At 37.9% G+C, this 25,527-nt stretch overlaps 1 protein-coding gene across 2 annotated transcripts; it reads right to left on the reverse strand.

Moving 5' to 3' along the window:
* Positions 1 to 1,346: 1,346 nt before the first annotated feature.
* LOC106055207 (uncharacterized) lies at positions 1,347 to 24,795 on the reverse strand. 2 transcript variants are annotated; one of them, XM_013211395.2, is made up of 5 exons: positions 24,502 to 24,795; positions 13,816 to 16,680; positions 4,171 to 4,252; positions 3,089 to 3,280; positions 1,347 to 1,726 (listed from the first exon to the last, which is right to left on the reverse strand). In XM_013211395.2, exons 1-5 carry the CDS (start codon positions 24,509 to 24,511, stop codon positions 1,492 to 1,494), a joined length of 3,384 nt encoding a protein of 1,127 aa, XP_013066849.2. In that variant the 5' UTR covers positions 24,512 to 24,795; the 3' UTR covers positions 1,347 to 1,491. The 2 variants fall into 2 exon arrangements, with proteins under 2 accessions (XP_013066849.2, XP_013066848.2); XM_013211394.2 differs by lacking the exon at positions 24,502 to 24,795 and adding an exon at positions 19,339 to 19,480.
* Between the last annotated feature and the right edge of the window lie 732 nt (positions 24,796 to 25,527).

The following is a 25,527-nucleotide window of genomic DNA, read 5'->3' on the forward strand; positions in this document are numbered from 1 at the left end:
CACTTTCACCTATCCTTTGATGTGCTGGACCGTTGGGGCACTACACAAGATCTGATAACCTTCTTTCTCCATTCTTATCTCTCATTTGTCTTTGATATAATTTCATTTGGATGTTCTTTCTGAAAATATTGAAGCCTGCCTGGGTGGACCACTTCGGGGGCCGATTTTGAGTTTGTTTCCACACAAACTGTTTTTTGTAACCTTGTTTTTTATTGTTTGCATTACCCCTTTCTTTCACTCAACTTATACTTATAGCATGTAAATGCTTGTTTCCATAATCTCTTTGAAGATAAATCCTTTAGGAACATTTGACGGGAAAGGATTTTATCCCGCGGTAAGGATGATGGATTGGCTCGTCACTGACCCTTTTGTCAAGTAGATGATCATTTGATCACATCCGTTTGTTCATGGGTCAGCCTACCTTGAGCCAATGCAATAGGTTCCCCTATTCCAGTGATGCCCAACCTTGTACGTCCTGCCAGCCATTTTCATTTCAGACACTCAGTTCGCGGCCCACATTAACGAAAAGATACGGAAAAATGAAATTTAGAGAATAAACCATTTTAGGTTCATTACATTCCAGTTGCTCCAGTAGGCCGGCCTACTTACACCCATAAGTCAATTACGTAACTAGGGTTTCAGGTGTCTTGTAACGGAAAATGTTGTTTTTTTACATTAAGTGCTTGTTAACATTGTTTTCGGAAATGTGCTAAGTTTATGTAGACAACGCATTGCTCGAAATTTCTCAGAGAAATCTGGCTTTGTAAGTTCCAGTGGTGTCACCCCTCAGCGGCAATAGTAATGATTTCGAAATCTGTCATTTAGTTTTGAATGGACATTTTCATCAACATCGTCCACTCGTTTTGCAATTGTCATGCCTCTTAGGCTGACAGCTTCAACTTTTTTTTTTCTCAAGATGATTTTATTCCATCACTTTTTTATTCTTCATTTTTTCTTAAAATGTGAGCAACTCTGTAGCCTCCATTTCAGCCGACTCATTTTCTTGACTTTTGGTAAACATTTTCGTCAATCGCTCAACTCTTGACGTAACGAATACGGTAGTAGTGACGAAGCTGAATTTTTTTTTTCGTTTAGGAAAACTAAACGCTGCCGCCTAGAATGGAAATAGTGTACAGCGCATGGTAAGCAATTGATTAAAATGTTACTATACAAACTGGGATTTGTACTATCGTGGTCAACTTATAGATCTACAAGTTTAGGTTATAATTGAAGTCATGATTTGTGTCAGAGGAAATGACGGAAGTCCATGCTAAATACGCTGCATGGACGCAAATATAGCTGTAGAACTAGTCTATCAAGAAAAAAAAAAAAAAAAGAAACAAAAATTAACAGGGGCTTCAGAACATTTTATTTTTGAAATGTATTAGCTGTTCATTGTCAGTTTCAATCGGCTGTAGATCATTGCTGTTTAACTTGTTCTCCTATAAAGTGCACTTGGTTGATTCACCAACAAAGTGTGCATTTAGGAAATCAAAAAGGCGCGAACATGTTTGTCAGCATAGCAGACGTGAGTATGTCATCAGCGCTTCCGGCGTCCTTACCGGACTGGGCAGTTTCACTAATTTCCCTGAGCGACGTTAAAATAGCAACTAGACGAGGGAGCAACTTGTGGTCTTCTGAGTGCTTTATGTCCAGATAATGCAGTAAATAGGTCACGACTGTCCAGTGAAGGTGCTCAACTTCTCTTCGGGCTTTAAGCTCACACCTGCCAAATAAAGAAGACAATTCAATCTAACCATTTACTCATTCTTAAAGTAATCTGGCTGGTTAGCTGAGGGCGTCGCACAAATAGCGCGAATGTCATGGATTTGATCCCAATACAGGCCAATTATGTTTATTTTTCAATAAGATATGTAGTTAACTTATAGGCCTACTATATGAACATAGCCTATAACAGGTCTTGTCTTTTTTTATTTAACATAATATCTTTTTGAGTTCTTGATAATTTAGACAAAATGGGTACCGGTATCTTATCTTATAAAATACAGACGTTACCGGTACTTGAAAAAAAAAAAAGATTACTCTGCCAAGTCGTTGGTTTTTCTGGGTGATTCAGGCAACCCATTCCATGCTTTAAAAGCTCTAGGGAAGTTGGAAGAAGTAATTGTACATGTATGTCACTGTCATGACCGCATATTTGTTGACTTATCAATTATTCAGTTGGATTTGAATCTTTCATGACACTTTTCAGGCTTCTGATTCTGAATCGTTGTCACCTGACGTGATCGTGATTGCTGCAATGTCCTGGGTCTTAGTCTTTTAGATCATATTTTACATTGGACTTTGTGAACGTTACTCAGCCAGCTATCACCAATCGATATGCTTAGCTAATAAAGGTTCTAAATTATCTGATGATAATAACTCTTTTTTAATTATTTTTTTTTTTATATAACGGGTACTCCAAAATGTGTACAAGACTAATAAGTTATCAATGACTAAACGAGAAACTGTCCAATTAGCTGTAACATTGTTCTCTTTCACCCCTAATAAATAGAATAAGTGAACGTTAGGATTATTCGTAACATACACGCAAAAAATCCCGTTTACTCCCCCCCCCCTCCAACCAAATCCCCTTGTAACAAATCGTAGCAAAACTCAATACAACCCCCACCCCGCCCGGTAGAGTAACATAAGAACCTTCGAATTTTACACAAGACTTGTGTATTCATAAACGTTTTCTCCAAATTACCGTACAACTTTTCATGATATGTATAAAAATGATGGTAAAATCTGACGTAGCTAGTTCGTTGTATTTTCCCCTCCCCATACTGTACATGTACATCGGGCGGCCACTGGAACACCCGTGATATTCACTAAACAAAACGCGTAGCATTTTCTCCATTAACATTAACTGCGAAAGTCAAGGCACCACTGTACCTATTATTTTATTTAAGTTTTGTTTTGTTACTTTACAAATCTCCAGACCCCCCTCCTCAATTGTAGCAAATCGTAACCAATTTGTATTACCCCCCCCCCCCACCACCACCTTTTTTTGTTTGACTCCCTAGTCGTTACGTAATATCCGACCGTTCCCTGATAAAATAAAATAAAAAAAAAAAATCAATACCTGTCAGGGGAAACAATGCTTACAGCCTTTAGTAATGAGATGATCTCAAGGGACAGGTTGTGCTTCTTGATGATCTCGGCCATTGAGAAGGCTAACCTGGCATAGTTTTTACCCCAGCCTTTCTCCATTTCAGTCACGTGAAAACATTTGCCAGATGGCATTGTAGCCACCTCTAGATCAATGTTATAGCCTCTGTTAAGAGAAAAAAAATATGAAAAGAATGAATAGATTTATCTATTAGTCTATCTATTATCTATCTTTGTCTCTATCCATCCGTCCGTCTGAATGTCTGTCTATGTATCTCTCTAATTCCATCTATCTAATTCTATCTTTTTGTCTGACAATCTGTCTGTATGTCTAAAACTAAGGCTGCTTTATTGATCCTTATTGGGCATTTGATGTGATTACAAGAAACCTTCCCCCCCCCCCCAATTAAAAACAACAACAACATGCCACAAGAGGACATACACAAAACACGAAGAAGTTCATTGAGTGACTACACACAGACGTCTTGATCTTTTTCAGGTTCCCAAGTTAACGAATTGCGCTGGAACAGTAAGGCACACACACGTTTTTGTAACGTTCGGTTTTAGCCACAATGGGAAGTAGTCGCCCATTGATATTGGGGAGGCTGAATGTGTGACCTATTTCGGATATTCTTTCATATTTTGAAGCCCAAACCTCCATCAGAACGACGACGGATGGCAGAGGGCATGGTTCGAACCCAATGCCATTGAGACCACCGAACGACCAGGCAGCTATCGCGACCTCTAGACGTAATTATGATAGAACGGGTGACGGTTGTCTTAAGATTTTTTACGACTAAGCTGAGACATCTTTCTTTAAAAAATGTCATTCAAATCTAGTCGGGTTGTGCGTGTTTTTGTTGTTGTTGTTTTACGCTCAATCTAAAAGACTACACAAGCAGCGCAACAGTTTAGATCATATGTTGTACATTTTGTGTTGTCGCACAATAAAATTAGCTAAGTCTGCTTGTCTATCTATAAGTCTTTTGTGATGTCGAAATGTTTGTCTATCTTTCAGTCTCTAGTGATGTCGAAACAAGTCAGACTGAGCTGTACCTATGAGCTTCAAGTAGCCACACTTCATCCCATGCATGTCTTAGAAGATTGGCCTGGTCTTCAGAGGGAAGTGAAGAGAATCCTGTGAATAATAAATAACAATATCACCAAGCGTCTTACATTCGTTCTGATGAATTCTTATTCGTGACCAAAGCAGGATCTCTACATGACCTAAACATGATCTCTACATGACCTATACATGATCTCTACATGACATATACATGACCTATACATGATCTCTACATGACCTATACATGACCTATACATGATCTCTACATGACCTATACATGATCTCTACATGACATATACATGACCTATACATGATCTCTACATGACCTATACATGACCTAAACATGATCTCTACATGACCTATACATGATCTCTACATGACATATACATGACCTATACATGATCTCTACATGACCTATACATGATCTCTACATGACATATACATGACCTATACATGACCTCTACATGACCTCTACATGAAACTAGTTTTACGACTTTAAAACCACTTACAGACAGACGTGAGTTACATGGGCTTCGAATGTCTCTCACATTTCATTATCAGCCCCTCCCTCCCCCTCCTTTATTTGACTTTCACCATTCTTTTTTTCCTGTGAGCTAGAGATTCATGACTTCTCTGCATTCCTGCAGAGTAAGACAGCTTGACGCCGGTGCTGCAGAGTAAGACAGCTTGACGCCGGTGCTGCAGAGTAAGACAGCTTGATGCCGGTGCTGCAGAGTAAGACAGCTTGACGCCGGTGCTGCAGAGTAAGACAGCTTGACGCCGGTGCTGCAGAGTAAGACAGCTTGACGCCTGTCTGACTGACTATCTCTCTCTCTCCCTCTCTCTCTCTCTTGCATCCATTGATCTCTCATTTTATGTCTATATCTGCTTCCTTTCTCTTGCAAGTTCCCTTCTCTCTCTCATTCATTGTATTATTTCACTTGATATACCTCCACTTTCTCTCCTTCATTCTCTCTTTCTCTTCGTAATCGTTTCTCTTTTCCTTCAATCTTTCCTTCACTCTTTCCTAATTATCTCTCCTCCTTCACGCTTTTCTCTACCTCCTCCCTATGTTCCTCCTCTCTCTCTTACTCTTTGTCGCACTCTTTTTTCTTTCTCTTCTCTTTCTTTCTTTCTCTCTTTCACTTTCTCGTTGAATTCTTCCTTCTCTCTCTCTCTCTCTCTCTCTCTACCTATTTCTTACTCATCTCTCTTTGCAATCTCTTTCTTTCTATCTTTCGTATTCTAAAATTTTTTTTCTCTTTTTCTCCTTCTCGACAATTCTCTCTCCTTCTCTCTTTTCTCTCTCAATGTCGATCTCTAACCCTGTTCTAGCATCCCTAGACTCAATTCCCCGCCCCCAAACTATTTTAGATTTAATTGGTTTCACATTTAGGGCTGACGATTATGTCGTATTGTCTTGACCTACTGACACAATGCACTGGCACTGCGCGCGCGTGTTCGTGATTGTGTACGTGTGCCAGTGCACAGTGTGAGGTGAGTGTGAGTTGAGTGTGAGTTGAGTGTGAGTGTGAGTTGAGTGTGAGTTGAGTGTGAGTGTGAGTGTACTTGCTATAAACCGATCACACCATTACTGTGGTGAGCGCGAGGGCTGGTGTACCCAGTCCCAGATACAACTTTCTGAACCTAGAGATAAGGTTTGAAAAAAACAACAGCTAATGAATCATTTAGAACTATTTTTACATGTGTCTCGTCCAGTGTCACTTAGCTATACACGCATTCTCTTTTCACCAGTCACTGACCTAAACGTTTATAGATTAATTTAATTAATTCTAGTTTTTTTTTCGGCATAAAATCATTAACAGTTAATAATTCAATAATGACAACTCTCTCTCTCTCTCTCTCTCTCTTCTGAGAGCAAACCCTTTTGTTATTGCAAAGCTTATATCAGCTCACTCCGTCTCTCTGTCTGTCTGGAACAATTCTAGTACCGGTACACGTTATTTCTCCCACTTCCCATTCTCGGGTCAAGCTGAAACTTTGCTCAATTATTCATGGTCTTTAACTAAATAGGAATCATTTTAAAAAATTATCCAATTCATTAATTAATTATATAAGCTTTTTTTTTTTCAAAGTAATTTAAAAAAAAAATGTTCTTGTTTTTTTTTTAAATAAATTTGCAACCACTATTTGTAAAAGACCAATAAAATCCATAGAACAGGCCTCTATAGTAGCCTAACCATAATAACATTTCTCTCTGTAACATGAATATACACAACTTACTTGAATATCATATACTAGTCGACCGGCGACGTAGCGTACGCCGCTATTTTGCAGGGCCGGCCTTAGGCCACTGCAACCTATGCGACCGCAGTGGGCTTCGCACTTTCATAGGACCAGCACTTTCATTGCACCCGCGCTAATTCAAGGTGTATAAATTCTTAAATTAAACCATTTTAAAACTTAAAACAGATTTCCCGCGCCCTCCTGACGATTTACCAGGAGCTCATGGAAATCTCCCGAAATCGCAAAATATACGAAAAAGTCCTTAAAATAATCGGAAATATATATAGTAAAGTGCGAAGTTCGAGCGCATTAATCCCGCTGGTAGCAATTTTCAAGTTTGGATTTTTATATCACCGTAACGGTCTGACCTATGAAAAAACTGATGGTATCTCTGAATTCCTGGTCCTTTTTTTCTATAAAAATAGATTGGATTTAATGTATCACTAGGCTTAGTTAAAATTAAATACGAAGTCAAAGAGGTGTAGGGTAAGTATCGCCAAGCGTACTTTTCCTCGAGCGGATTTTTCCCCAGTTAGTAAGCTCGATCGGGTTGATGGAAGGTTCGAGCAGATCAAAGAAAATATATCTAAAAACATGTTTTGATATTTAATTTTTACTATAAAGTCATTTTCTTTTTACTCCAGCGCAAGAACACCATCCATTGCACCATTTCCCACCCTCCACAACTTCAAATAGTCTCTTTAAGCTGATGAGCAATCAGACTTAAAAATAGCCTTAATCCCATTACCCATTTCCTTCACTACCGGGTAGTAAAAAAGAATAATTCCACACCTCCTGAGTTTGACCTCACCATGAACTTAGCCTTTACAAGGAAAAGGAAATAGTATGTGTCGGAAGTAAAGAAAAAAGGTGCATGCGCAGTAGCAATATAGTAGTAATTTGGTAAACATTCAAATAAAAAAGTTATAGCAATAAAAAGTGAACTGTTCGAACCTCTTGTCAAATCGGGACTGCTATAGACAAAAGTTGTCATTTTGGGGTGATACTCGATATGGAAAACACCAATCCAACGCGCGATAAATAAAAACGGCATTATGCATAAGCCGTAATTGTGTAATCTGGTGAAAGAAGCTTCTCGCGCCTCAAACTAATGAAGAATTACTTTAGGTCAACAATTCTCAAAGATAGATTGAAACCTTTGGTAATTCATTTCTATTGAGCGTGATCTATGTATTATTAGAATTATTATGATATACTGTATGACTTTGCTACACGCAAGGCTCGTAAAGTAATTCTGTACGTAGTAAAGAATGAATAAAATGCATAGATGAATTTATTTTCTAATACAAACTCTTAAATTTCACTTATTGTCCGCTTCCCTACCCAAACTTGGCCCAGCCAAATCCGTTTCGCATAGGGCCCCCCAATGCTTTAGTCCGGCCCTAGTGCTATTTAGTGACGGGTGAATATACATAGTAGATTACTTGTTCTCTTTCCATGACTTCTTGGTCACAATGGTTAACTCCGGCGCTGCTATTTAGTGTCTGTAAAATGTTTGTAAAATGTTACATGTTTCGGATGTTCCTTCAGAGTTGAAGATAGTTTACTTCTTAGTCCAAACCTCCCGCAGGACGAAGGGGGATGGGAGCGGGCATGCTTTGACAGTCCAGCGCGCAGCCATCCGTAGCGACGTGTGAATATCTACTTGTTCTCCCCCCTCTTGTTTTTTTCGTGGGGTTACTATCTGCAGAAATAAGAGAGTGATCTTTCTTTTACTTCTTGCTTCTCGTCCAAACTCTTGAGGAAAGAAGAGAATTATATATATAGAAGATAGATTATAAGCGTAAAAGCACTGAAACTCTCACTAACCTATTTTTGCTCGTCCAAACTGTTGAGCGAAGAAGAGAAATATATATATAGATACCAAAAAAAAAAAAAGAAAATGTCTATTCCTATTAGTATCAACCACCACGCTTCCACTCAACCACCACACCTCCACTCAACCACCACACCTCCACTAAACCACCACACCTCCACTAAACCACCACACCTCCACTAAACCACCACACCTCCACTCAACCACCACACCTCCACTCAAGCACCACACCTCCACTTAACCACCACACCTCCACTCAACCACCACACCTCCACTAAACCACCACATCTCCACTCATCCACCACACCCCTTACTCAACCACCACACCTCCACTAAACCACAACACCTCCACTCAACCACCACACCTCCACTCAACCACCACGCTTTCATTCAACCACCACACCTCCACTCAACCACCACACCTTCAACTCAACCACCACACCTTCAACTCAACCACCACACCTCCACTCAACCACCACACCTCCACTCAACCACCACACCTTCAACTCAACCACCACACCTTCAACTCAACCACCACACCTCCACTCAACCACCACATCTCCACTCAACCACCACACCTCCACTCAACCACCACATCTCCACTCAACCACCACACCTTCAACTCAACCACCACACCTTCAACTCAACCACCACACCTTCAACTCAACCACCACATCTCCACTCAACCACCACATCTCCACTCAACCACCACACCTCCACTCAACCACCACACCTCCACTCAACCACCACATCTCCACTCAACCACCACACCTTCAACTCAACCACCACACCTTCAACTCAACCACCACACCTTCAACTCAACCACCACACCTTCAACTCAACCACCACACCTCCACTCAACCACCACACCTCCACTCAACCACCACACCTTCAACTCAACCACCACACCTTCAACTCAACCACCACACCTCCACTCAACCACCACATCTCCACTCAACCACCACACCTCCACTCAACCACCACGTCTCCACTCAACCACCACACCTTCAACTCAACCACCACACCTTCAACTCAACCACCACACCTCCACTCAACCACCACATCTCCACTCAACCACCACACCTCCACTCAACCACCACACCTCCACTCAACCACCACATCTCCACTCAACCACCACACCTTCAACTCAACCACCACACCTTCAACTCAACCACCACACCTTCAACTCAACCACCACACCTCCACTCAACCACCACACCTCCACTCAACCATCACACCTTCAACTCAACCACCACACCTTCAACTCAACCACCACACCTTCAACTCAAACACCACACCTTCAACTCAACCACCACACCTCCACTCAACCACTCAACCACCACATCTCCACTCAACCACCACACCTTCAACTCAACCACCACACCTCCACTCAACCACCACACCTCCACTCAACCACCGCACCAACGATGCCTAAACTACGAACATCGGGTCGGATCATGTTCGGCCCTTACTTCATTGCTATCCACTTCCTCGAAATACTGCCCACAGCGTGTAAAGAAGCGTAGAGGAACTGTTTCATTGGACTCAACGTCTTCTTGCGAGGATTCGGCCAGTGACTCATGTATCAGAAATAAGTGTGGTCTCAGCAGGCCAGAACAGTTTGGACATAACTGATCCATGCCATTCTGGAATGTCTCCCAATCTACTTCGAAGCTTGGTAAAGTAGTGATCGTTAAAGTTTCCCATGATTCATGCTGTCATCAAGGAAGGGCAGCATATGTGCCTGTTCGGTTTATAGGTACACGGAATCTAGATCTACATCCTTAAAATAAGAACAAAACGGCTTCACTGGTTCCTTCCCGGCACGAGTGGTCACTGCTGACCTCGTGCCACATTCTGAACCTGTCGTCGAGCAGGTCATTAGTGAAGTCTCGTCTCCTTTTCAAAAGCTACGTCATTTGTTTACGTTTAAAAGGGTGGGGGTAGGGAGAAGATAAGCAAGGGAGAGCACAAGTGCATGGTTCCAACTTCTGCTTTAATATCACGTGATGGTACATGGTAATAAATTAAATATATATATATTGTTTTTGTTTGGTGAAAGGGTTGGTGTGTGTGTGTGGGGGGGGGGAGGACCATGGCAACAGTTTCTAAAATGGGATATATTCGGTAAAAAGCTAAAATTCAATAACAATCAACGTTGAAATATAAGGCCATTGATTAGTATCACGTGGGCCCGTGGGCTATGCAAATCGCAACGGCTCAAAACCTACAAGTTTTCTATGGACCTCATTCACCAATCGTAAATAAACACATTTAGCCACGTCATATTATTGATAAAACAATGAAAAATACGTATCACGTGACAGCCACTATGGATAACATAATTTGTATAGAAGATATATAGAATCACGTGGCTAAATGTTGTTTGTTTACGATTGGTGAATGAGGTCCATTTATCGTCATGTATAAAGCGAACTAAATAAAATTGTTACGCCTTATGGAAGTAATCATCGGCATCAATTTTCTCTCAATAATAATAATAATAGTTAATAATAATATTGAAATTATTAAAATATCAAACAAAGCATTAGGGTTTATTAAGAGAAATTTTTATAAATCAAACAGGAATATAAAACTAAAATGCTATCCAACCTTAGTTAGGCCAATATTAGAATATACATCCTCTGATTGGGACCCCTCAATAGTACACACAGAAACTATATAAATTTAAAGACACTTCAGGACAGAAGAATAAAAAGTAAAGTAGCTATAATACATTAAACGCTTAACCATAATTTATATATATATATATATATATATATATATATATATATATATATATATATATATATATATATATATATATATATATATATATATATATATATATATATATATATATATATATATACATATATATATATATATATATATATATATATACATATATACATATATATATATATATATACATATATAAACCTAATAAAGTACTCAGAAAGACACAAAGGTAAAGGCACATTTCTTATTCCATATGCTAGGACAAATTCATAGCAGTGCTTCTTATTTCCTAGTGCCATTGGAGAGTTGAATGGGTTGCTTGAATTAACCAGGAAAACCAACGACTTAGTTGGGTTTAAGTCACTGATTAACATGCATGACGAAATTGACACATGAAATACATAGGACGTAGTTATCTTCTCTTTTTTCTAGAAACTTCTGTAATCTATATCATTATATAAGTTAATAATAATTATAATTTCTTTATTCATAGCTTTCGACTTAAATAATTGTGCAAATTTCATCTTTATCCGAGAATGGGAAGTGGGAGACAACCATGTAAAAGACTGTTGACAGACAGACGGAGTGAGTTCATATAAGCTTTGTAAAAAAAAAAGTGATGGTAAAAAATGGTTGAAAGGGTCATTTCCCTACGGTAAAACTGTTAAAACGATGTACCCCATATAGGCATATAGTCAACTTTGTAAATAAATGTAGGCCTACTTGGAGCAATTTTTGAATAGACTAAGGGGGGAAGAATCTTTTTACAATACCTCCTTTAACTCGTTCCTTCGTGGACTCTTAAACATTATAGGCTCAAAAACCTGGACACGGATCTCGAAAACGGCTCTAACGATTCTCCTAGAAATTTGATGTATATCGGATTAAGAGCTTCTAACTTGTTAGCCAGACTGGGAAAATTCTAGTAGGCCCTATGGCCATTGTAATATATATCTTGAACGGACTAAATGTCTTTGGAAAGCAGAAAGTTGAGCAAATGGGATTGCAATTTAAATTGATTACAAATCACTTTATTCCTTGTGCTCTCGTTAACTTGCGCACGTCATTTCCTGTTTTCTCTGCACTTTCGCTATCTCTCTGTATCTCCATCTGTTTATGCCTCTGTGTCATTGATTTCAAATGTAATCTGTCTATCTGTACTCTCACATCACAGCTGTGTCTACCTCTTTACAAACACAACTCAAAAATTGATCGAATATCAAACCGGGACTAAACCGGGCTATTGCTGAAAAGAAAAACGGCTAGATGCGTATTTATCGAAAGGCCGAGCTATGCTCTTGACAGCTCAGTGGTTAGGCGGTTGGCTTCTAAACTCTAAACCAAGAGATCTAGAGGGTCCAATCTCGGTGAAGACTAGTATTTTGAATAGCGGTATATTTTGGACGCCCCTGTGTCCACCCAAGTCATGTGGGTGCCCCGGTAACGTAAAGGCGATTGTTCGTTAAGTCGCCCTAGAAACAAATGAGCCTTGCATCCTCTGTCCCATGGATTCAATTAGTAGACATTGAACTAGTTAGAGCAGTCTTATGTAGATCAAGTTCCGTTGAAAGGCATTGGACAGTAAATGTTTACATTCTTTTTGTTTCAAAGAGGTATTAAAATTTAAAAACAAGCAAAATTAAAAAAAAAATAAAAAAAATAAAAAGCTTATATTGAGTGTAGGGAGCTGCTATATCTCTCATTATTGCAAGTTTTATCTCCCATTTTTATAAATAAGAAAAATAATTAATTACCACTATTTAATTCATAATTTTTTTATTTTTTTATTTTTTGCTTCATATGTTGTCATCGACACTGAATAATTTTGCAAAGTCTTAACTTGATCCGAGAATGGGAAGTGGGAGAAAAACAATTGAAAAAGAATCCACCCAGACAGACTGAGTTGATATAAGCTTTGTAAAAAAAAAATTTACAGTATAACACTAAGACCTTATTATGTAAGTTTAATAATAACTGTCAGAACATATAGCGTCAGCTGCGTCACATTTTCAAATTTCTTTTTTTTTAAAATTGTCTGCCACAGAACCCCTATCCCTCCCCCATTGATTTAGTATAGATCTAGATAAAAGACCCCAGCCGATTATATTGATTCGTGTGTGGGTAGATTAACATTTTAAAATAGTAAGGGCTGAAAACGATGTCTCCCCCTCCCTCATCCCTCCAGCCACCCCTAGGTCGAAGAACTGCTCACGTTGTACAAACTCATATCACAGGGTCAGAATGTAGCGTCAAGGAGTGAGGTCAAAAACTAAACGTAGCCTTAGAGGCCAAACAAAAAAAAAGTTATTGTCTCGTTGCACGTGAAAGTCTGTGTGCGTGTTATTGCGCTTGGGTGTGAGTGTGTGTATGAGCGTAATAAAATAGTGCGGCAGTTAAACTTGAAACTAAATCCTTGGTAATACGTGTTTTGAAAGTTCAATATATCTGAATTACACAATTAAGACTAAGACTAAGACTGCTTTATTGATCCTTACGGAAATTTGTTGTGATTACAAGGACTCTTTTCTCATATTAGCTGAGAGAGAAAGTGTTTCCTATTCATGCAATCTTCCCCCCCCCCCCCAAACATCTTAAAAAGTTTTCATTGTTATTGAATTCGTTTTTCTCCTTTATTTTTCATGCTTGATTTTTCTTGAGACTTTTTTTTTTTCAAGTTATATTTCACATCTGTTAGAATGTGTAAGGTCACTCCTATGTATTATTATTACTTTTTATTTATTTATTTTTTGTTTAGTTTTTAATTAGCGAACTTTTTTTTTTTTACAACAAAAACAATCAATCAACTCACCCGGCAATGACCTGGCGAACTTGATATAACCCATGACCCACTTTTCAGCGCGTGCAATGACGGCAGTTTTTGACTCCTCACTCACGTGAGCCTGAGTTCTGTCGTCATTGACAAGACTATCCGCAGGCGTCGACTTTCTTCTTTTGCAATGGGACGCAATGGGGGCCACCCCGCGCTCGACTATTCTCGTTCTTTTTGTGGCACTCCGTGACCCGTTATCATTATCGCTGTCAGTGTTCTCAAGTTTTTGATTGCTGCAAGCAAGACTAAAGTTCCCATTACGAGAAGAAGTCAGTTTTCCGCGATATGCAAAACCTAAATTACAGTTGATGAGATTTACGGAACTATTGCTGGATTCCTGCTGGCAATCGTTGATGGATGTTCGAGAAACATTTTTGACTGGAAAGATGATTTGCGAATTATAATTTCCATGAAAGTTCGTTTTATCTAAACTCAGAACATCAGAAAAAACATTTCGATTATTTACAGTAGTTTTTGTAATTGGACTTCCGGGTATATTTTCAGGTATACTTCGAGGTAAATTTCCCGGTAAACTTCCAGATAAATTGTTTGGCGAAGTTGTTATACGTTTGTGGTCACCTGTCACTTGTGTGCATGAGACATCGTTACTGGGCTCCATCCTTTTTGAAAGTCTGAATTTGTGGGATACAATATCCCTATTGTTTTTATCCTTCTCCTGAGCCAATTCCATAGAGATGTCCATTTGATGCTCCTCATGACTGCTGTTTTGCAACTTATAATATCGGAGATAAGCCATCTGCTTATCAAGTAATACATCTTCTGTTGCTGTAGCTGATGACTTTAAAAGGTTGTCATCTGCTGAAAACAGAGATTTTAGAAGTGCATCCATGTCGCTAGAGTCCGTCACAACGCTTTGTTCCTGCTGTAACATTTTGACCTCAATGGTGTCCCGCGTGCGTTTTTTGTGAGAGTATCGCCCAGTTTTGATGGCGTCCTTGGACATGCCCAGCTTAAGGCAGCGCTTGTACCGGCAGAACCTGCAGGAACTTCTTTTGTTGCCTTTTACGTCACAGGTGCTATTTTTAGTACAGTGAAACACCATTGGTCGTTTTAGAGCGCGCCGGAAAAAGCCTTTGCAAGCCTCGCAACTGTTAACTCCATAATGAAATCCCGAGGCTTTGGCACCACATATACGACATGGGGGTAAAATTAGGTTGGACGTCGAATTGTCTTTGGATTTAGTTTCAACTGCTTCAACAATTATTTCGTCGACGTCGACTTTAGGGCAGTCCGCTCTGACATGATTTATTCCTGAACCATTTGAAGAATTTTTCTTTATTTCTTGCGTGGACTTGGAATCATCATTACGAGATGTTAATTGGGGCTCATCCATAATAGATTCTGTGCTGCTCATTAGCAGGTCGTTACTTGTCATCTGTACAGTGTCTCGTTCAGTGGGGTTTGACTTATTTAACAATGTGGCTTCAACATGTCTACCAGAGTTTTTACGGGTATGTATTAAATCGTGTTTAGACCTAGAGGATGACATTGACTGATTGCTGGATTTGCTTTCATGCCTTTCAGAGTTCACATTCTGTTGGATTCTCTGTGGGCTAGAAGTTTTCATATTTCTTCTGCTTACATTCAAGCTAGAAGCACCATTCTCTTCAGTTAAGTGTGAGCTGGCAGTGGCAGCATTTCCCAGTTGCCAATGAGGTCTTAAAGAGATAATAGGCCTACTTTGTGTAGTCCAATGACGGATTGGATTAATATCACTCTCTTGGTTTTCACGTTCGTCAGTCAGATTTTCTCTTCTAAATTGTGGACTCGTTGGTTTGATATCATCTCTGATCCAGTGTGGGCTTGTTGAGGCTCTGTTCTCTCGGTTCCATTGCGGGGCTGCTTTCTCTTGATTCCACTGTAGGCTTACAGAAGCAGTATTCTCTCTATTTTGATAAAATAATGCAGGGGATGCTTTCTCTCTGTTCTCTTCTGGACTTAAGGACGCTAAATTCCATTGTTGGCAAACACCATCGCCCATCCCCAATCCTCCACGTCTGTTGTAATTCTCAACTTCGTATCCACCACCACTACTGCAATTGACGCCATTGTTGACGGCTGAACCTTTACGTACTTTGATGTCGATACTGTAGTTTTGTGAGATGCAATTGTTGACAGTTCTGATTTCGCTGCCCTGGTCATCTAGGTTAGTGTAAACCTTGCCTGCTTTTTCGCGTGTATCATAAATGTCACTTGAGCAATTATGTTCCAAACTTTCGTTAATATCTGGCCTGCTACTTCTGAGAACACCGATCTCAAAGCTTCTTTTAAAGTCTTTAGGTACGTAGTTATTTCTGATACTGATTATTCGTTGGATACCTCTGTCAGCATTATACAATTCCAAGCCATCTTCATGTAAATAGTTTTGTTCACCAGTCCTTATCATAGACTCACCTCCCATGACGTAGTATTCCTTTGTATGATAAATCTCTTCAGCTATATTAACCTTATGGTTTTGAATCCCTTCCTCAACCAATTGTTCGTTCTGAAATTCTCTGTCAGTGTTTTCGCATTCATTGTATTCAGGCTCTTGAAAGTAGTGCATCTTGTCGCTGGCAGTTCGGTGTATCCATCCGCCGTGAACGTCGAAGCATTCGCAGTCGTTGAGAGTGTCTGGCTCTGAGCTTCGGTCTTGCTGAATGTAACATGGCCGCTCATCTTCGGCTGCGTCGAGGCACGCCATAAAGGTGGGCTCTGTCGTGGCATTGGTCAGCGCAATGACGTAAGATGTCGACGTGTCGTGGTCTAAGTAACTGCGAGGATCATCTGCAGGACAGCACATATCTTTGTCCTGTGACTGGTTCACAGAATATGGTGTCATCTCTGCAATTAGATTTTCAGAAAACATTCGTCATTACTAAGTAAGTACTAATGAAGTGGTGGTCAGAGTGTCGAAACTGAATATATATATATATATATATATATATATATATATATATATATATATATATATATATATATATATATATATATATATATATATATAGAGAGAGAGAGAGAGAGAGAGAGAGAGATGGGGGGGGGGTGAAGGGGAAACAAATCTGGAAGGACGGTGAACTAGAACAGCCCCTATCCGTAATAGTAAGAGCCCAAAATGTATCTTAACTTATAAAACTTGAAATAACCTGAGTAACTTCTTTGTGAACACTACTAAATAGAACTTTGATTTGAATAAAGACAAAATCAAGTTGAAATGAGATAAAATTAATGTACTAGACTTTAGTAATAATGTTACAAAATCTAGATATAACTCACAACAATACAACCTTTCAGCCTCACGTTCTGGAATCGTCTGTTCTAACTTGACCAAAGTGACGACGATTCCACCTATCTTGCATCATTCACAACCAATCGCTAACATATTCCCACCGTTACCTTAGAAACAAACACACACACACACACACACATACACACAACATAACAACTGTAACAACTGCATACCGGTATGGAATAAGGAGTACTTAAAAAATAATTAAGTATTTATTTGTAATGTGTTTATAATAAGAAAATCTGACGTGTATTGTAGTTTGTATAATAATTTTTTTTTTACCCACAGAGATTGTGCAAAAATGAAAAGGGGCGATAAGAGAACGCAATTCTGACCACATTGTAACCTTTACATTTCAAGAGAGAAAAAAAAATGTTCATTTTATCTGAAGAGCTAAAACGAATTATTGATAAGATAAAACTGGAACTTTGATTATAAGTAGAACATTCAAATTGATGTGTGCATAGTTTTAGGGGTAGGGGTCATAGCATTTCTATTTATAGAAGTGAACACTATTTTAACACTCACATCCAGTGAAGCACGCAATGATTTGAATTCACACTACTCTTGGTAATCGATTACAAATTTACTGCGATATTCTTATGACCTTACTACTTCTTGTCTTTCCGACTAAGTTAAAACTTTGAGGCGAATTTTATTTATACGGGTCTTTTTTAGTGACGGCACGCTCCGGTACGGCGTACAGGCACCTTTTTGAACAAAAAAAAACAACTTTTCTTGCATTTTAACGTATATTATTAATTTGTAGTTAGTTAAAAGTTAGGCAATCAACTACAGAGTACGGCACCTAATCACTGAGTACCGGTACCTATTTTCTTACACAAAAAAAAAACCTCTGTATATATCTATCTATCAGAGAGAGAGAGAGAGAGAGAGAGAGAGAGAGAGAGAGAGAGATAGAGAGATTTTAAATATCTTATCTTATAAAATACATGAAATCCTTCAAATAATGATACAATTTCTCGCTCTTGCATATTATGGTTGAAACATTAACATTTGTATGTGGGGGATATTCAGCTATGGCTGATGTCTTTAAATAGGTTTTTTTTTTTGTTTTTTTTTTTCATCTGGTCACAGAATACAGAAAGCGGAGATAACCTCTATCTTTACAAAGATATATAACAATTTGTCTGCCCTTTTTAGAACTGCAGAATCAAGTTTTGAAGCTCTTCCGTTTGTAGCCCACACTGATAGCAATATAAAGGAAGCATTGGCACTGTTCACTATGGGACAGTGGCGCAACTACAAACATAGTCAATAACACATGGACTCAAATTAGCGGTAATAAGGTAGAGCTGGTGCCAATAGGAACTGCAACTGCTACTCGTGAGATATTTAGTGGACAACAATGATCTTTCTAAATTTAACCTGGTCAACCTTTTTCATTTCATTAAATGTTTCTTAATGTTGCCCCCTTCTTTTTCTATGTCACTGAATTTGTATACTAAACGAGTTTACACCAGAGTTAGGAAATCAAAAAGTAATCAAAGAGCAGATTACTGTGATTAGCATCAATCATGAAACTTCCCTCAAGAACGAGGTCTCAGACTCATGCTATTTAGTCCAATACAGGTGATGAGAATATAAAAATAAATGAAAACAATTTAGTACAAAATTTGGAGAAGTAAGTGTGGTTTTGTTTTGCACTATAAGGGCCTACTGCCGAGTTTTTGAAAAGACTCCTAAATCATAATAATGCTATTAATATATAACTTATTTTTTTAAAGTAAATTAATTTATCCAAAAAGAGTTATAATTGTGTAAAACATAAAGCCATAATGAGAAAATTAATTAAAAAGACATGAAAAGAAAAAATAGAAACTAAAAAATACATTGAAAACCTACGCAATGAGTAATATTTAACATTATTAGCAGAAGTTCTAAGATGTTCTGATTAGTTCGCTGTATGCTACAAAAAAATAAATAATAAAACTATTTCAAAATACTGATCTAGATCTTTTTCAATAAAAGTTTTTGACAAATATTTGTAAATAGGGGATTTCATAAGAATCGCAACAATGCGGGTTTTATTTATTATTAAAGGACCGCAATACAAAATCCTTTTTAAAGTAAAATATATAGCTATTTTTTTATTTTTTAAAAAAACTCTTTGCCTATTTTGATTTAATTCTATAATAATTATTATGATCGCAACCCCGAAAGGGCTTTCCGAAAAATGATCAACCTATTACCCAGATTCCGAGAAGACGTCATTAGATTTGGACGAAATGTGTTTCCAAAGCAGTTAAACAGTCGTTACTGTTCCCCGAAACATCATCATCAATATCAGAAGAAATGACTTGTACGATTGAGCGTCTCAAGTGACATCAAAGTCCTTCTGTTCCATGAGAACCAACATCAGTGTTTCTTTTATAGGTCTCACTTCCACGAAGAGGGGAGTTTGGGGGGCGGGGCGGAGTCTAGTTGGGGGCGGACATTTGTGTTTCTCATGATGGAGCATAACATTGCAACCAAGGATCGGTGGGTGAAGCCACGCGAGTTGGGCTTATTTATATGGTCCACAAGACTACCCTCTTGAAATCCCCCCTGGACGTAAAGTCAACGATGTTTCTTGAGTTCGACTGCACGTTTTTATGCGTGTCTGTTGTTTTTTTTGTCGAGAAGAAAAACGAGTTAAAACATGATCCAGCTTTTAATCCCTGAGTCCAGACCATTTCCAACTATAATCGACTAGTTACTAGTATTTTTATATTTTCTAGCGTGTCTTCTTGCTACTATAATTTGTTCCGTACGTTCTAGCAAAACATTTTTGTGGAAGCTGGGGAAGGAAGTGCTAAGCTGTCTGGGATAGATTTTCCCTTAAACTTTCAAGAAACACAGCTCAGGTCAAGTTGAATCTCGACTCTCGATGAGAGTGAAGAAGAGAAAGGGAATAGAAAAGAAGCGAAAGAGAAGAAAACGTTTACAGCCTAGTAAGATGAAAGACAAGAGAAAGCTGAGGGCAAAAAAAAAAAAAAAAAAAAGATGGTTAGAAAAGAGAAAACGAATTGAAAGGAAAATAAAGTAAAGACAATGAGCTTTAGTTTTGTCGAAATTGTTTGAAAAATACCTGCAAGAGTAGGCCCTACAATTTTTGGTTTGACTAAATGCTATAGTTGAAAAAACACAACAATTAGGCCTACAAAGAAGAAGATATTTATTTTGTTTAAAAATTTAATTGTTATGATACAATTGAAAGGAAAATACTTGCCTATATTATTATCAATCGTCATATCACTTATATTATAAGTAACTTTTTGAAACAAAATAATCTTGACGTATTCCAAAATATTACAGTATCGGCCTTTATAAGAATGTTCCAAGAAAAAAAAAAAAAGAACATTTAAATTACGCGGTGTACTGTCAACGTCTACTAACCGGTAAACTTTGATCTGGGATTAAAACAACGACATTTGATAAGCCGAACAAAACATCGGATGTTTCGTTTGAGTTGTATGGCGTGACCATTGAATAAGAGCAGCTTGAGATAGCAGGGCGCTATCATTACTCGACACGGAAACGAGCGTAGGAAAAAACTGTCCGTCCCAGTTGAACGAGAACTTGCAATGCAATGATTTAACAGCACAGTCATGATAACAACTAGAGTGTTCAATGACTTGGTCTTTTCATTTTTTTTTTGTGTTAACTCTTTCTCTCCTAACTGACGATACCAACGTTGATTCCACCAGAATGTGGTAAATAATTACGGAGAGAAAGAGTTAATGGGCCTGAAGTATCTTTAAGTTATCTAACTTGACTTGATTGAAGGATTAGCACGCTGTTTGGAGGAGGGGGAGGGGAGGAGATACTTATGTAAATTATAGCCCTTTTTTTTTTTAAACGTTTAGCGATTTTTTTTTTTTTTGCTTAAAAAACTTAAATTTCAGAAAATAGAGATTCCCATTCTAGTACAAGATCTAGAACCTAATGAATCCAATGAAATAGTTTTAGGCCGATCTCTACTTTTTGTTTCATTAATAATGCTTTTGTAGTGCGCTTCTTCCTTCTTTAGAATGCTTTGGTCTTAGGAGTGGGCTGGTGGAGGCGTGAATAGGGTTTCCCTACTACCTTTAGCCACCCAGGAACCACAGCTCATGGCGAATCTTGAATAATTCCTAAGCTACATTGGGATCCGAACTCGCGTACTTTCGGTTAGCTAGTTTAAAATGTGGCTATTTAAAAAAAAAAAAAGGACAAGTTTTTGAAGTAATAAGAATAAATAAAGATAAAGGACAAAACAAGAAATAGTGTTCATCAATGTGTCTCAACCTGTGGCTTGTGAGTTTGTGACGGCTCCAGAGTGGCACGGGAGTGGCCAGACAATTTCCTGCACTCTTCACCGTAAAGAGAAATCAAATAGAGAAAGTCAGAAAAAGCTGATATTAAAGTATCCCGATAAGGGACTATCTATCTATCTATCTATCTATCTATCTATCTATCTATCTATCTATCTATCTATCTATCTATCTATCTATCTATCTATCTATCTATCTATCTATCTATCTATCTATCTGTCTGTCTGTCTGTCTGTCTGTCTGTCTGTCTATCTGTCTGCCTGTCTGCCTAAAGTGTCTATGTACAGAATCTGTTTCTCTAAACAGTCTGTCTGTCTATCTAAAAAGTCTGTCTATATAAAGAGTCTGTCCGTTAGTCCGTCTATCAATGTAAAATGGATGCGTATTTTTTTTTATTTCGTTGTTTTTGACATTTTTATTGGTTTAATCCTAGACCCGCTTCTCTACCTACCACCAATCATATGTGTGAGTGTGTGAGTGAATTACTGAGTGAATGAGTGGAAGGTTCATTGCATATTTAAGGGAGGTCAGAGAGGTCTATTTTTAGAGCACTCCTTGAAAGTCCCGTTTTAAATCTATTGTGTCGGTGAGAGTAATTTCAAATAAACCCTTACCCTCTCTCTCTCTCCCTCAATCTCTCTTTCTATTCATCTCTCTATTTGTCTCTGAAAGAGAAATGTTTAAAAATAGAATCTAGCCAAGATCGACGAGAGTTTATTGGTTGTGTTTCCATCCACGTTCAGGGCACATGGTCGCTGCATGCTGCAAGAGTGAGTTATTAATCCATGTTCCCCCACCGCAACCACCTCCACATCCACATCGCGTTGCTCTCTTCAAGTAATTATTGTACCTGACCGATATTGATAAATAGTGATCTCTCTCTCTATCCCCCCCCCAACCCCAATTAGTCGGCTTCATGGCACTATCAGGTAGAGTCGCTGTTGAGGGTTGGCGGGGTGGGGTGAAGAAGGGGAGAGGAGTTATTGGTAGGACCAATGAACATCATGGAATGCACTGGTGACGAATGGAGTGTATCATATCACGCCTGTCACATGTAGTGATCTATCTATCTATCTATCTATCTATCTATCTATCTATCTATCTATCTATCTATCTATCTATCTATCTATCTATCTATCTATCTATCTATCTGTCTGTCTGTCTGTCTGTCTATCTGTCTGTCTGTCTGTCTGTCTGCTTATCTATCTATCTCCCTACTCCATCTTTTGTCCTTTTTGTCTAACCGTCTGACAGTACACTGAGCGGAAGAAAACACACACACACACACACATACACATATACATATATATATATATATATAGGCCTATATATATATATATATATATATATATATATATATATATATATAGAGAGAGAGAGAGAGAGAGAGAGAGAGAAACGGAAAGAGTGAGAGAGATAAAGAGGTAGCGATAAATGGAGAGAAAAAATACGTTTCCCCTATCCTGTGGCCCAGCAGAGTGAACACTAACGCGTTTCACATTTTCCCCTCTCTCTCTTTCTTTCCTTCTCTCTATTCTTTTTTCTCTCTCGTTCTGTCTCTCTCTCTTTCTTACTTTCTCTTTCTATTTCTAACTCATGTGTCTCTTTTATCTCTTTACTCAGTTTCCCTCTCTGTCTCTCTCTCTCGTACATATATATTTATAATTTTTTCATCTTTCTCTTTTTTTTTCTCTCCCCTTTTCTTCTCTCTTTTTTCCTTTGTCTCTTTCTCCATTTCTTTCTCTTCCCTTTTTTTTTCCTGCTTTCAGTATTTCCCATTGACCCGCTGAACATCTTTCAGTTTCCAATGTGTTGTAAGTCCCTACTAGTAGCTCACACTTTCACCAGAGTCAATGTCATCATAATAACAACTTAGAATCATTTCTTGTTGACATTCGTTACAGAAGATCTCGAGACTGACCTGGCACGTCGCAACCTGTTGGCAGTGGAGACCAATGGCTCGTTTCCAAGTTATACAGATCTGTGACGCGGCAACGAACTATTGGTCTAAACTGTCCACAGGTTGCGACGTTGCAGGTCAGTGTTCAGGCTTTCTATGACGACTGGTTTCGATCTCACCAAGCCGAGATCTCGCTCATATACTCGTGCTGCGAGATAACACATTTTATGACAATTTCTGAACAAGTATAAAATTACAAATTGTATTATTTAAAATATATATATTTATGGTTATAGATGTGCTTATCATCTATGATACTCGGAAAAATAATTATATTGTATTTTTCTTAGTACTGAGTATCAGTTATATCTCTTTTGCGGCTGGCCCATACAAGGCTAAGACAAGATGTTTCTTTTAGTTTGTTTACTGTATTATTGGAATATAAAGTAGAATCGATTAAATAATATTTTTTTAAAGTATCTATTTCTTTCTGTTATTTTCTCTGTGAATAATAGAAACTTACCCCATTCCTCTTTTTTTTCTTATGTTCTCCAACCCCCCCCCCCCCTTTCCCCATAATCCACATATATCTGCAAGCGCCTGTGTTTGTTTAGAAATATCGATTGATGTGGAAAGGAAAATAAATATATGCTAATTATAAATGTGTATCGCACTAACTTTCACAACTAGAAATTTTCTTATCTAAATATTTATTTAAAAACAAAACTATTTGTATTTCAAGACTGTCAACTAGAAACAAATCACTGCCTTGGAATTAAGAAACGGATACATAGCCTATATAGTGTGTAGCCTGTAGGCCTACATCGTTGCTCATTTCCTAACACATAACACGTGCCATATAGATAAGTCTCATCATTGAGTCCAGAGATAAAAGAGGAGCTCCAAAATAAATCAAATGGACATTCACTTTGTTAGGTCAATCATGATGACTTCTCCATGAAGGCTTGTGTGTGTGTGTATGTGTGTTTGTGTGTGTGTTATGTAAAAACAAAAAGTTGAGCTTTATGAAATAAAGTTTTAATTTTTTGTTTAAATTCAACAATTTTTTTTCAAATAAAATTTTAAAAAGCAACATCATAATATATATTATAATAATAAAGAATACATATACGTATAATGTAAACGTTTTATATACTTACTTTTTGACATACGGCTCCTTCAATCCAATAATAGGTCAAAGTATATTTTAAACTTTATATAACTTTTTGTTACATGTAAGTTAGTGTTTTCATTGTACACTTTGTATTTCTGTTACTTGTCTTCTTCAACTAAAGATAAAACTCTAGCTATAGAATTAAAAACGTCATATAGATCCTGATAGAATTTAAAAAAAAAAAAATACATGTAACCGATTATAAAAATAATCCAGTAAACATTACAAAGTATACACCGGTAGATCAGAAATCACAGTCACTGCTAGACACACTAACCCATATAACGCGCGCAGAGGTGTCCGCGGTGTGAGAGTGTTAGGGATTTCTGACCCAGTTTTTTTTCTACCCCCCCCCCTTTTTTTTTTTTTTCACATTTGGCTCTATTTCTAATTGGTATTCGTAAAAAAAAAAAAAAAAAAAAAGGAAGGGAGTTGACCAGTATTAGACGACAACACCTATCGATTGACTCAATTTTTGTCCTTAGTAGACCTTATTAATTAGGCCTACCCAATAGGCTCAAAAGCTAGATAGAACAAAAATGAAACATGCCATGCTTTACATACGTAGACAATGTAGGCCTATGTAGGCAATGTTTGGCCTACTAATCCCATGTCAAGGAAAATAAAAAAAAAATACTATTAAAAAAAAAAATATAAAAAAAATTATATAAATAAAAAAAAAGGAGGATCGACCTGAATTTGAACTCATGGCTCAAGCCTGCACAGGCTTCTCAAGCCAACACGCAATCACTTGACTAGTGGAGACTGGAGAGCGTATGAACATGGAAGATTGTAGAGTTATCTATTGTTTCTATAGTCTCGACCTATATTTCAGGCTTGTGTTGACTAAGACTCAGACGACATTTATAAAGGGGACTAATTCAGCTTATACAGCCACTTCAGTCCACTACAATTTCTTTCCCTTGTTCGAGATACCAAACAAAACAGTTTATTAAAAATAGTTGATTGGTTAATTTATTTTATTGATTCTTGAGTTGTCAGCTAAAAGAAA

Source organism: Biomphalaria glabrata, chromosome 14 (assembly GCF_947242115.1).
Source record: "Biomphalaria glabrata chromosome 14, xgBioGlab47.1, whole genome shotgun sequence".
Taxonomy (NCBI): domain Eukaryota; kingdom Metazoa; phylum Mollusca; class Gastropoda; family Planorbidae; genus Biomphalaria; species Biomphalaria glabrata.

What these genes read in the sequence shown, in the direction of transcription:
- LOC106055207 (XM_013211394.2), bottom strand. Translation starts at nt 19,360, where the DNA reads ATGACGTCTTCTCGGAATCTGG. An exon ending in GACGTCTTCTCGGAATCTGG is followed by an intron (nt 16,681 to 19,338) that starts GTAATAGGTTGA and finishes ATCTAATTGCAG; the next exon opens with AGATGACACCATATTCTGTG. An exon ending in TGGCTACTTGAAGCTCATAG is followed by an intron (nt 3,281 to 4,170) that starts GTACAGCTCAGT and finishes TTCTCTTAACAG; the next exon opens with AGGCTATAACATTGATCTAG.